This window comes from Zophobas morio, unplaced genomic scaffold (genome assembly GCF_036711695.1).
Source record: "Zophobas morio isolate AGI-343-1 ecotype UQ-CSIRO unplaced genomic scaffold, CSIRO_AGI_Zmor_V1 ptg000272l, whole genome shotgun sequence".
Taxonomy (NCBI): Eukaryota; Metazoa; Arthropoda; class Insecta; order Coleoptera; family Tenebrionidae; genus Zophobas; species Zophobas morio.
The window spans coordinates 4,385-18,920 of record NW_026972376.1 but is presented as its reverse complement, the minus strand read 5'-3'; the positions used below and the strand labels follow the sequence as shown (position 1 = coordinate 18,920).

At 16.4% G+C, this 14,536-nt stretch overlaps 1 protein-coding gene across 1 annotated transcript; it reads left to right on the top strand.

Annotated features, from left to right (window-relative positions):
- The first annotated feature begins 10,729 nt into the window (after window positions 1-10,729).
- Window positions 10,730-12,580, top strand: LOC135119552 (uncharacterized). The gene is made up of 9 exons (XM_064043963.1): window positions 10,730-10,806; window positions 11,261-11,328; window positions 11,441-11,542; window positions 11,611-11,695; window positions 11,756-11,881; window positions 11,941-12,034; window positions 12,112-12,203; window positions 12,266-12,385; window positions 12,447-12,580. Exons 1-9 carry the CDS (start codon window positions 10,801-10,803, stop codon window positions 12,573-12,575), a joined length of 822 nt encoding a protein of 273 aa, XP_063900033.1. The 5' UTR covers window positions 10,730-10,800; the 3' UTR covers window positions 12,576-12,580.
- Window positions 12,581-14,536: the final 1,956 nt, after the last annotated feature.

Below are 14,536 nucleotides of genomic sequence, written 5' to 3'. Positions count from 1 at the left end.
GCTTTAATTTAGTATTAAAAAATACTTTAAAAATATTTTAGTTTACTAGTTTATATTTCTTTGGAAATTTTTTTATACCTATTTTTTATTATTTTAAATATTTTTTTTATTTTGCATATTTTTACAATTTTTTTTATTAAACTCGAATAAAGTATCTATTTTTTAACATCATATTATAAAATAGTATTTTACTCTAATGAAAATGTGTAATATAAAGAAAATATAAATTATGTATATAAAAAAATACAACAATAAGTTTTTATCTATATATAAATTAGGATTGAAAAACTGAGAAACTGCTAAAAAATATTGACTTTTTTAATGCATAAATATTGTTTTTGCTATTTTTTGTTATTATTATTTTTTTATAATAATAAAAAAATAATAAATAAGAATTCTGTATGACTTATTTTAATTTTTATTATAAATATATATTTTTGAAATTAATATTATAAAAAATGTATAACCAAATTCTTTTTAATATATAAAATACTATTTAAAAGAGAAACTGCTAAAGAATACATTAACTTATTGTGCATTAATATTATTTTATTATTTATTATATTATTATTTTCATTACCTAATGAAGCTTATACTTTTTTATTTTTATATAAAAAAAAATAATAAATAAAAATTTTTGTGACTTTTTCTGTTTTTTTTTTTATAAATATATTTTTTCTTTATTAGTTTGCTGAAGAGCTAAAGAAATTAGAATTCGATTATTGTTCTTTTCTCGACCGTTCGTCACTTTGCTTGCCTTATAATGAAATCTTTAAGTTTTTACTTGGAAATGATGAATATGATTTTTGTCTAAAACGTAACATTTTTATTAAAATATATTTTATATGTAAATAGAAAAAAATAATATAAAGTGATTTAAAAAATATTAATGAAAAAGTACATAAACATATAAATATTGCAAATACTATTAATAATAAATAAAATAAGTTGATAATAGTAATTATTTTTATAAAAATAATAATAATATAATAAATAATAATTATTTTTACAAATAAATAATAATAAATATTTCTATTATAAACTGTATCAGTAAAATTATTTATATTATTATTTATTTTATTTTTAGTATTTATTTAAGTAAATTTATTATTTTTAATAATATTTTTAGAATTTTTTTTTTAAATTTTTTGTATATTAATATTTTTTTTAGATTTACTATAAAAATATAAAAAAAGTTATAATTACTTAATTAATTATTAAGAAAATTATGAGTTTAAAATTTTTTTTAAATATTATTAATAAAAGTATACATAAACATAAATTATGGAAATATTAATATAATTGTTATATGAATGTAAAGTTTTTAGTAAAAAAAATATATAATCCTTAAAAATAAAATTTATTTATTATAATATTATAGTATTATTTTTTAGAATTTCCTGAAAGTTAATAAATGTTATTTAAAATATATTTTTGTTATTTTTTAGATTTACTTACAAATAATGAGAATAAAGAATTTATTATTATTATAATTAATTAATTAGAAAGTTGTACTATTTTATATAAAAAGTTTTTACTACATATAGATTTATTATTATATTTTTGTAATTATGAATATCGATATTTATTATTTCTTATTATTCGTTTTTATATACTTTATATTATATATATTTTTCTTTATTACTTTATAATATATGATTTCCTATAGTCATTACTTTTTATATTATTCTGTATTATTTTTTTATAATATTTCTAAAAAAAATACTAATAAATTGTATTTAAAAATTATTAAAAAAAATTGCTTTTAGAATTATTATTATCGATAATTACTATTTTATAAAAAATTCACTTAGGGTTTCGTTATTTATTGTGCATAAATTTTTAAGCTCATCAGCTGTAGGCATTACTACTATAAAACTATTTTTGGCTATAAATAAAATGAATGGTTGATAATACTAATAGTAATACTAAAAATTATAAATCTAAATAAATCTCTACTTTTTGTAGGCGTTGCCAGTTTACCTGAATACCCAAAAAATTATGATTTTATAAATAATAATAATAAATAAAAAAATAAAACCAAACTTTTTTACTATAAAAATACATAATTTTTTTTTAAAAAATATACTAAATAAAAAGTAAAGACTATGAAGTATAAAAAGAGTAAGAAATAAAAAAAAGAAATGATAAAAATAAATGGTTGTTTAATAGCAGCAAATTTTTTTGGCTGGTTTTATCGAAGCGCAAAAGTGTGCTTAATAGTGCAAAAAAAATTTATATTTCATTATTATACTATAATGGTTTATAATAAACTGATAAGGAATAAAGTGGAATATTTTTACTAAAAATGTTTGCTCAATGGTAGAAGTGTAAAAAAAAGTTCTTGATCGGTGACTTTTTTTAATGAAAAATATTAAAAAATATATATATAATTTTTTTTTTACTGTTTGTTAATATTTTTTACATATAGAAAAATAATATCAATATTAAATAAAAAAATTTTTATACTTTAAAGTTAAAAGTTTATTTTTTATATTTTTATTAAAACTGTTAAAAAAAATAGTATTTTTTAATGCCTTTTAAAGATTTTCTTACAGTGAAATAAAAACTATTGATATTTTGCTGTTTAAAACTTATATTAAGTATTAAAAATATCGAGCTTAGTTTTATTACAGTTTATTATAATTTTTATGTTTACCAAGATATTTTATTATTATTATAATAATAGTTTTTTTTATTATGTTATAAGTTTTTCATATAATTACATTAGGTTTTATTATTTTTATAATAAGTAAAAAAAAAATTATAAATCTATTATTCAAAATAAATCTACAATATATAAATAAAGTTATAAAATAATATTATTTACTATATAGTATTTTTATATATTTCAGAATAAGAAAATAAAATTAATATTAATATTAATTATTTTAGGAAAAAATTCTTTATTCTTAAATTTAATTATTAATATATAAATATAAATAACAATATACATATAAATATTATAATATAATATGAAAATGAAAAAGGAAGAAAGCAAAATATATAGACCTACGAAAATTAGGAAATACATAAATTTTTATTATACTATTATAATGCTTTAGTTATTATTAAAGTTTTTCTCTATATTTAATATAATATCATTTATTTCTCATGATAATTTATAAATTAATAAATTTAAGCTTAAAAATAATAATATACATATGAAAATTATGATAAAATATGAAAATGAAAAGGAAAGAAAAACAAAAGTTATAGTTATGTTAATATATTAAAGAATTCATAAAATTTATTATAACTTTTATTTTGCTTTCGTTATTATTATAGTTTTTCTTTAAAATATAATGTAAAATAATTTATTTTAAAATATTTAAATACATAATTATAAAGAAATGAAAAATATTCATATACATATAAAAATAATAAAAATAGAGGAAGAAAATATAATATTGAGTTGTAAACAGTATTATTATATCTTTATGATTAACTAAAAATTTATTATAACTTTTATTATGCTATCGTTATTATTTTAATTTTTTATTAAAAATAATGTATAAATAAATAAATATAAAGAATAAAAAGTAATAATATACATATAAAAATAATAAAGAAAGAAAAAATATAAAAATCTTATATAACTTTAATAAGCTTTTTTCTAAAATTATATGAAGATAAAACTTATGCGCATGTTATTATTTTTAAAAAACTTTTACTTTTTTTGGAAAGCTTTTAAAAAAATAATATTTTTTAAGAAGTTACAACTAAAGGAACAAGAAAAAATTATAAAATATTTATAAAAAAATATAAAACTACTAAAAAATAGAAGTAAAATTAGTATACTTTTGATTTTCTTTTTCTATAATTATGTTAATATTTTTATTATTTTTTGTTAATAAAATAATATTTTTACTATTATTCTTATTATATTTTTTATTATACTGATATTATAATATTATTATATAATAATATTATAACTATTATTTTTTTTCACAATATACTATTATTACTCTTTATTATTATAATAATTTTTCTAAATTATCATATTTTTTATAGTGTTGGACTTCCCAATATTTATTATTTTTTTATAGTGATTATTTTTTATATTATTATTTATTATTATTTTTTTGAATAGTAATTTATTTTATTTATTATTAAAAACTATTTTATTAATATTTTATTAATAATAAAAATAATATTTTATACACTATTAAACAGTACTATCATAATTTTTTTTTTGGTAATAGTAATATCTTATCAACAATATTAACTTTAACCTTCTTTTAATTTTAAAAATAACAATATTATTATATTACCTATAAACCATATTATTTTTTTTATTATGTTTTTATTAATAATAAATATATTTTATTTACTATTTAACAATATTATGATAAACTTATATAATTTATTATTATTTTTTTATGAATAATAATTGTATTCTATTTATTATTTCGTCTTAAATAATAGTTTTAAATGAACTCGAGCTTAAAGAAATTCATTTGACTGGCGACACTTACGCGCCTTTCCTTGATTATTACGCCCGGAAACGTCTTCCGAAGGACGCTATTGGTCCGCATTTCTTACGAATACTTTTTTTTGTTAACTATTTTAATATTTATAACTTATATAATATTGTTAAAATTTTTATAATACTTTTATAATTTTTTTTTATATTTTATTTTATTATTAGTTTATATAAAAATTTTAAATATTTTTTATTTATTATTATTACGATAATTTTTAAATCTATACTTTTATAATTTCTTTCTAAAAGTATTTAAATTTTATTCCAAGTTTTTTATTTTTGTAAGTCACTTAAAATTTTTGAACTATATTATAATATTTATTATTAAAATAATTTTTTAAAAAAATACTTTTATAATAAATTTTTATAGTACCTTTATATATTTTTTCCAAAAGAGATTTTATCTTTATTATAAGTTTTTTAATTGTTTAAGTTTATTTAAAATATTTAGAATATAATTAATTTTCTATTCAGATTATTCAGATTATTTTAAAAAATATTTTTGTTATTTATTTAAAAATTGATTATATTTTATTATAAGTTTCATAATTTTGAGTTTTTATAAAAATTGAAATTTAGTTTATTATTTATTAGTGCTATTATGATAATTTTTAATAAATAACTTATTTTTTTGTAAGTTTTTATAATTTTTTTATAAATATAATATATGATTTTATATTATTATTCTAATTTTTTATAAATATTTTTATATAATATTTTATTATAATAAGTTTTTTTTTAAATTTTTTGGGATTTATTTTATTTTTTATTATTATGATAATTTTTTAATAATACTTTTATAATTTATTTTAAGTGATTGCTTTTTTTAACAATTTTAATAAAAGTTTTTATAGTTTTTTTTTTTTTTAAAATTATGTAAATATACTTTATTATATATTATTTAATTCTTTGTAGGTTTTGATAAAATTTTTGAAATAAATTATTATTTATTACTATTAATATGATAATTTTAATAGTAATAAATATTTTATATTTATTTTTATAATAATTTTATAATTTTTTTATTTAAAATTAGTTATATATTTTCATATGTTTTTTTAAATTTTGGAATATGAATTTATTATTCTTTTATATTAATATCATCACAAAAATAATGTAAAAATAAACAAAAGTATTTAAATAAAACCACTTTCAAATATTTTTAAATAATTATAAAAATAACTTAAAAAATATATTAATTACTTTTTATTAGTATTATTAATACTTTATATTAAGTTTTTCATATTTATCTCTTTTTAACAAAATATAAAAAATTTTTTATTTACTTTTTATTAGTTTTATAAAAAACTTTATAGCAATACATTTAATCATTTTTAATATTATTATTGTAAATATGTTAAAAGCGATTTTGTTTATATTAAATTTTTTTACTTTTATAACTTTTTCCCAAAATTATTAAAATATAATTTTTCTTTTACTTTTATTAGTTTTTCTAAAATTTATATAAATACTTTTATTTGTATTTATATTATTCTATAAGGTTTTATAAAAATGAGTAAAATATATATATTTTTACTTAATTTTTATTAGTTTTATTAAAACGTAATGTATACTTTTATTTTATTTTTATACTATTTTGTAAATATTTTTAAAGTGATTTAACTTTAAGGTTTTTATTTTTTTTATATTTTTCTTTTAAATATTAAATTATAATTTTTTATTTACTTTTTATTAGATCTATTAAAACTTTAATAAACTTATAATCTTTTTATAAATATGTTTAAATATGATATTATTTACTTACAAGATTTCACTTTAAGGGTTTGAAGAATAATTATTTTTAGTACTATATGATTTTTTATTTATATATTTTCTTAATGAAATTTATTATTTGCAATATTATTATTATAAATTTATAAGTTTTTTTTATTTTTATAATATTTTTAAAAGTAAAATTTATTAATAAAGAGTTTTTTTTCATTACTTATTCTAAAATGTTTTTATAATATTTGATAATATTTGAAGTTTAATTAAATTTTTTATTACTTTGATAGTTTATATATACAATTATTATTTAAAGTTTATTAGCAAACCACTTTTTGAAATATATTTTTTTACTTTTAAACTTTTTTTTCTTATTATTAACATTTATAATTTTTTATGTTTAAAAGTTTTTCTAACAACTTTTTATTTATATATAAAATTTTCTTTATATTTCTATAAAACATTTAAAATTATTCATAATATATATTTTTATGTTATAATTTATTAACAAACTTCACATTGAAAACTTTTTAAAGATATTTTTTCTATTAATAATATTATTAAACTTTTAATTTTTTTTAATAAATAAAATTTTCTTATTAAATTTTTATTATATATTTATTGTTTTCAGGAAGTATTTATTTCACTTTATAATTTACTATCAAACTTCACCTATTTAAATATATATTTTTTACTTATCATTATTATTTATCATTTATTACTTGCTGAAGTTTTCTTTATAAATATTTTGTTAATTTATAAAATTCATAAAATATTCACTTTTTTTAAGTTAATTATAAATATATTTATTACTTTATAATTTCCTTTCAAACACTTTACTTTTTTAAACTTCTCAATATATTTTTTAGTATTTTACTTATTATAATTAAACTTTTAAACTTTATATAAAAAATAAAGGTTTCTTATAAAATTTTTTATTACATAAATTTTTTTTTATAAAACTTCTAAAATTAATTATAATATATATTTTTATAATTTACTATCAAATTTTACCTTTTCAATTTTTTTAAATAGATTTTTTCACTATTTTTACTTATTATTAAACATTTTTTTACCATTACAGAAGTTCTTTTATAAAATTTTTTATTAATATATAATTATAATATTTTGTTAAACTTTTTATTTTTCTTATTATTATATCACATGTAAACTGTGTTATAAACTTTTTATTATTCCTAAACTTTTTTTTATTAAACTTATTAATAATATTTATAAATTTATAACGTTTTTCAAACTTTTATAGTTGTTTATAAACTATAATTATTGTAAATATAATTTTTTAATTTATTTATAAAATATAAATATTTATATGATATATATATTTTTTATTTATTAAATAATTACTAATATTTAATTTTTTGGTCAAATATAATTATTTTTTATATATATTTTTTAATTTATTTATAGAATATTTATTTGTTTTATATATTTTTACTTAATTTTTCTTATTTTTAATAATATATATAAAATTTTTATTACATTTTTTTAAGTTTTATAGTTACTAATAAATATAATTATTTATATATATATTATTTTTCCACTTTAGATTTGATATCAAATTACTTATTTTATATATTATATTTTACTTTCAATACATATTTTTAGGTACGCTTTTGAAGATGAAGAATAAAAGCATTGCCCCCACTAATAAAGTTTTACAGCTTTTGGTGAAATATGCCGTCCACATGTGTTCGTACTACTATTTATTATGATTATTTATTTTACTTTTTATTATATTATTGTATAAAAAAATAAAATAAAATATATTAATATAGAAACTTTTATTAATAATAAATAATAATTTTTTTTATATTATTACTTTTTCCTTTTTTTATTTTTAAAAATAAATATTTAATGGAAGTTACTTATATTTATTAATTTTTTTAAAATGTATACTTTTTTTATATACAAAAACAAAATATTTCATAAAATGTTGTTTATTTTTTTAAATTATTTAGAAATTTTACCATTTTTTATTTCTAAAAATTTACTACTATTTACTATTTTTTTATATAAAATAAAAATTATTATTTTTTTTTATAATTTCTTAATATTATTATTATTTGCCTTACTTTTTACTTTTATAAAAATTTTCTAATAAAAGTTACTTACATTTTCTTAATCGTTTAGACTTTTTACACAATTTTTTCTTGTTTTTAATAATTTTATTATATAATTTACACAATTTTTTCTTGTTTTTAATAATTTTATTATATAATTATTATATGAAATAAAATATTCACTAGAAATTTAATTATAATTTTTAAATTATATATTAAGTTTACACAATTCTTATAATTTTTAATTATTTTATTTTCTTATTATTTCTATTTTTTATATAGAAGCATTTAATATTTTTTAAAAATTTTTATAAATATTATAATTATCTATAAGTTATATATATATATATTATTTATAATAATTATTCTTTTATATATCATATGTTGTATAAAATTTACTTAAATTTAAAAAAGTCATCTAAAATTTATACACAATTTTTTTTTTCTAATAATAATATTTATTATTTTTTTTACTTATAATTATATAGAAATTTTTATACAATTTTGTTATTTTTAAGAATTTTTATTATTATATATTTTACTTTTCTTAATAAAAATTTCCTGATTATAAATTATTTAGAAGTTTCATATATTTATTTTATTTTTAATACTAATTATTATTATTATTTATGTTGAAGTTTCTTAAATTTTATACGACATTTTTATATTTATATTAACTAATTATATTTTTCTTTATTATTATTATTTCCTTATAGACAATTTAATAATTTACGAAGATTATTTTTATTTAATTATTATTTGTTTCCTTTTTATTCTTTTTTTATAGAAACATAATAAACTTTATAAATTATATTGAAACTTTTACATTGATTTTATTTTATTATTATTATTTTAATATTACTATACTATATTTTATAAATATTTCTTTATTTTTAATACTTTTTATATTTATATTTTGTTATTACAATATATTTTATATTATAACTTATACATAAAAAAATAAATTATATAATAGAAATTTATTCAAATTTTATTATTAATATTAATTCATACTATACTTTATTATTATTTATTTATAAAAAATAAAATTTTATATGAAGTTTATTAATAAATTATTAATAATAATAAAAAATTTACACTACGAGGTTTTAATACTTTTTGATATTTTTGTTTATCGTTACACAAATTTTTTTTTATTTATTATAAAATTGTTAAAAAAAAGTTATTTTCTGAAGAGAATGATTATTTTTGTTATTTTTATTAGTTGTTATTAACATATATATATTTATGCGAAACTTATAATTTGAGCCTTCTTATTAAATAATTTTTAATTTTTTATACTATTATATTATTTTTATTAATAATCTTATATTATGAAATATATATAAATATAGAATTTTATTTTCTTTGTTTAAGTATGTAAAAGTACTTTTCGTTATTATTAGTTACTATAATTTTTTATTTATTATAAGAAAATTTATTACTATTAAAGAATGTTACAATTATTTATTTATTGTTTTTATTTCTATTATTGACATTTATAAGTACTTTTAAACGTATTATGTAATATATAAAGTTTTATAGCTTTCTTTTATTTTTTAATATATAAAGTTATTATTATTATTAGTTATTACAAATATTCATATATGTATTGAAAATTTTTTATTAATTTCGAGTATTATTTATAAATTTTTTGTTACGTATATTTCTATTTTCATACTTAATATTTTAATAATTTTACTTATAAACTATTTATAAACTTTTGTTGTAGTATATTTATTTTTTTATTTCTGTTTATTTTTTTTTAAATATACTTTTCAATTTATATTCTCTAGAAATCAACGTCTGAAAAATATTTTAAAAATATTATATTATTAAATAAATTTAACGAAATAATACATAAATTTTAAATTTTTTTAAGATTTTTATATATTTATTATTATTTATTACTTTTATTATATTTACTTTTAAAACAAATAAAATAATTATTTTTGATTAATTTTTTTTATATTACATTTCTTTTGCTTGTAAATATAAAAAAACTTTTTTATTATGTAGTATTGAAGTTTTTATACCAATTTCTTGTTTTATTTGTTTTTTTAAATCCCGAAAACTTTATTTGTATTATTAAATACAAATTATAATAAAACATTGTAAACTGTAAAATCTATTATAAATTTTTGAAGAAAATAATTTTTTTTTAAATTTTTATATAAAAAAATAATTTACTTTTTATATTAAAATTTTATAGAATTTTTTATTATTATTATTTAATTACTTTTTATTAAAATATATATATATATATATTTTATTTTTATATCTATAATGCCGAATATTTCTTAGTTAATAAGTGGGTACTTTTTATATATATATTTATTTTTTGTAGCAAATGAGGCACTGAGGCACAAATTGCTTAACTTTATCCTCGAAAATTCGCCTACGAGCTCGCCATATGTCTTTCAGTTCCTTGTTGCCGTCGCGAAGAATATATTTCAAGTTCGAGAGGCCGTCTATTTGGCGCGGCACTCGAACTTTACTAAGGAGTGCATGGAGGTTTCGACTTACTTTTATATGTTTATTATTATTGTGAATGTTGTATAGTAATAATTATAAAAATAATAATTAATAATAATTAGTAATAGTTAATAATAGTAATAATAATAATATGATTACTAATTTTAGAAAGTATGTTAACTGTTTTTCCTTATAATTATTGACTTTTATTATTATCCGTAACAATAGCGGAATGATAATATTAATACTAACGTGTTTGATGTTCAATATTTTTTTATATTTATTATGTTCGCCGATATCTATTATAATAATAATAATATTATTATTACTTTTAATAGTCTTTATGTTTATAATATCCCTTTCTTATTATTAACACTTTTACATAATTTTAATATCGTTGTGTATAATATTAATGAATTTTCATATTATGTTAGTTTCTGTAGTAAATGTCTATTTCAATTATTATTATTATTATAAAACTTAAGCTTTTTAGATGTTAATCTCCAAACTTGTCTCTTTTGGATCTCCAATCATAGCGATGCACCTTCGCTTTATTTTACTGTACTTCTATTCTCCGCACACGCGTTCATATTCTTTTTTAGCGCCTTTCTTAAAAGGCACTGGTTTGTATTAAAGTTCTTAAAAGCTACCAATCTATATACATATTTATTAGTGAACGCAATCCGCACTGTGAAACGCGCAAAAGTTTGGAGCTTCTACTGCTCTTCCTCGCTAAGCACAACTCTATGGGCGCCGTTCCTGCGCTTCTCGCAAAGTAACTCATTGAATCACGCTGAGAATGCTCGCCTGTTGAGTAGAATTCTTTTTTATTTTTCTTAAAAGATTTGCGCTTTGCGGAGGAACTTTCCGGTATCCTGAAGCTTCTTTACTGCTACTAAACTGCGCCCGTCGAGGTCTCCACGCGGAGGTTTGGTCGTTTTTGTTTGCTGCTTTTTTCCGCGTGCCTTCTTTTACCATATTGGTGAAGGTCGAAGAGGTATGGCGACTCATGGTGCAGGCGGACAGGTCTTCTTTGGAGGCGCAGACTTCTTACTTCGAGGCGTTGTCTTACCTGAAAGACAAGCACACTGCTGCTCTAATTTATATTTCTCTTGTTGATTTTTTTTAATTTTTTTAATTTATTTTCTTTATTTAATAATATTTTCTTGACAGAAGCCACTTTTAGCCGTAAATCAGAATTCAGTAATCACTCAAAAAGTTATTAAAACAATCTTCTTTAGTAGTATGCGATTGGGATCTCTGGATGGTCCTTTTTTTTTTTTACTTATTATTATTTATACTTGTATTCTTGTTTCTGGTTAAAAATTTTTTGTTTAAATTCAGACGCGCTTGCTTTACTCAACAGCGACCACCTTTTTTGCACTTCCACCGGAATCGCGTGTTTTTTTGGCGCCATCTCTGATTGTTCCATGTGGGTTCGGCCTGTTCCTATTTTTTTGTACATAAAATTTAAAATTAATTATTTTTGAAACTTAAGGAATTGTTTGTACCAAAACTTTTGAAACTTCTTTACTTGAAAAAAATGAGTTTAGTTTGTTGTGAAGATTTAATTTCTGCTTTGGCTCGCTGCCACTGGAGATTATTAACGGCTCGTTCGGTACTAATTTTGTGATTATTATTTAGTTTAATTATTTTTTTTAAAACTTTTCGTTCGCGAGGTCAACGACACAGAAAATCTTACAGTAATTAATTTCAATTTTGCAAAGCGATTCATTTTTACTTATAATCAACTGCTCTGTCCTTTTGAAATTTATTTGGAAAGCGTGGTTCAACCCGCTCCGCATTAAGCTTCTTTTACATCTTTTTATAAAAAAAAGATTTACTGCAACACTGAAATTCATAACATTCTGTAGGCCTCCTCTACTTTTCTATTATAAGTTGTTTTATATTTCCGGAAGTAGATTTATTACATTCAGGAATAATAAGAAAAGAAAATTTTTAAATTTCTTTTTAAAATTGGTGAATTATTAAATTTTTAAGTAGTCCGGAAGTAAATTTGTTTTGTTAATTGAAAAAAATAAAAAAACTTAAGACTTAAAATTTTATATTAATTCTTATTGATGAAAAAAAATCATCAGTAGTACTAATTAAGACCCTTGTAGTTTGTTATTTTATACTCAACGAATTTTTTTTGAAAAAATTCTTTTCTTAATAAAAATACTTTTTAAGAAAATTGTTATAAGTTAATCTCTTAACTGAATTTGAAGTTAACGTCTTAAATTGTCAATTCTAAAAGAAGTTATTAAAAGGAAGAATTTATTTTTATAAAACGCATTTATACTCCGGTTAGATTTTTTATAAGCAAAGTTACTTGGAAGAATAAATTGATCAATATGAATTGTAATATTACGTTAGTCTTTTTGTAAGCAAAAAAATTGAAGTGAATCGTCTTTATATTTTATTAAAAGGTAATTATACTCCTGTAGATTTTATAGCTAAATTATTAAAGAAAGGAATCCTTTCTTAAAAGGCGTTTATAACTTAATATTTAAATTATTAAGTACAATTTATAATTTTTTTTAAAAACGAATATTTTTTTTCGAATAATTAGTTAAAGTAAAAGTCGTTAAATAATAATTATAGAAATTTGTAAAAACATTTACGTTTGGTTAATTTTTTTGAAAGAAAAGTCTTTTAAAGTTGTATGGATATTTTTTGAAAAGCATTATCATCTAGTTTAATATTTTTAAGCAAAAGCTAACGCATTTATTTTAGGTTAACTTTTATAAGCAAAAGTTATTAAAAATAAAATCAATTTGTTAGAACGCGGTTGTAATTCTGTTCCCCTTTTTTTTTGAACTGAAGGATCTCATAATCTACAGTCTTACGGGTTCATCTTTTGGTTATGTCTGGCGAGTACTTTGTAACTGCTCATTATGAATTTTTAAATACATTCTAAATTGCTTTGGAAAAAATATGAAAAGTTAGTATTTTTAAAATATTAATTCAATAGTCTGGAGTTAGTAAGAAGTGTGATTTCTACGAAGCTGTGTCAGCCTGGTAACACCACCGCGTTCACCTTTAGGTATTTCATTATATTACAAGTAGAAATTTTATAGTGTTGCAAATCATCCTTTTCGTTAAATATGAAAAAAAATGACTGTCGCATTCCTATATAATCTAAAATTAATTAATATGCCTTTACTTTGTTCACTATTGCGTGTAGAAATAAAGAATATTGAATTTTTTTTGGCTAATTTATGCTTTGTTTTGTTATTTGTCCTCTTTTCTTAAGTTATATAAAAGGTGTACAGCACATATATATGTATAAAAATTTTAAAAAATCCTTAAGTTTGTTCACTGTTATTTTTAGTTTGTATGGTTAAAAGTTAAGACTATTTTTTATTTTTCTGTCACTTTAAAAGTGCCACACAAAAAATAGAATCTAAAATTTTATAAGTACTTTAAGTTTATCCACTATTACGCGTAGTTATAAAGAAATTTGAATATTTATGGCAAACTTATTTTTTTTAAAGACTTTCAACATTACTCTTGAAGATAATAAGCAAAAAACAAAACTATTATATATATACATTCACATTTACGCACCATCATTTAAAAACGGTAAATAAATTATATACTAAAGCTACGAAAATTTTAAGGTTAGGTAATCTCCCGATTATAATTAAACACGCTCGCTTTTAATTACATGCTCTTGAAATGAACGCTTATTGTGGTACTGTAGTACTTAATATAAAAGAAAAATTAAAAAAAATTTTAGATACAAAATTCGTTTGACATCCAAACG

What these genes read in the sequence shown, in the direction of transcription:
- LOC135119552 (XM_064043963.1), top strand. An exon ending in GTCGAGGTCTCCACGCGGAG is followed by an intron (nt 11,696 to 11,755) that starts GTTTGGTCGTTT and finishes ATATTGGTGAAG; the next exon opens with GTCGAAGAGGTATGGCGACT. An exon ending in CTCTAATTTATATTTCTCTT is followed by an intron (nt 11,882 to 11,940) that starts GTTGATTTTTTT and finishes TTTTCTTGACAG; the next exon opens with AAGCCACTTTTAGCCGTAAA.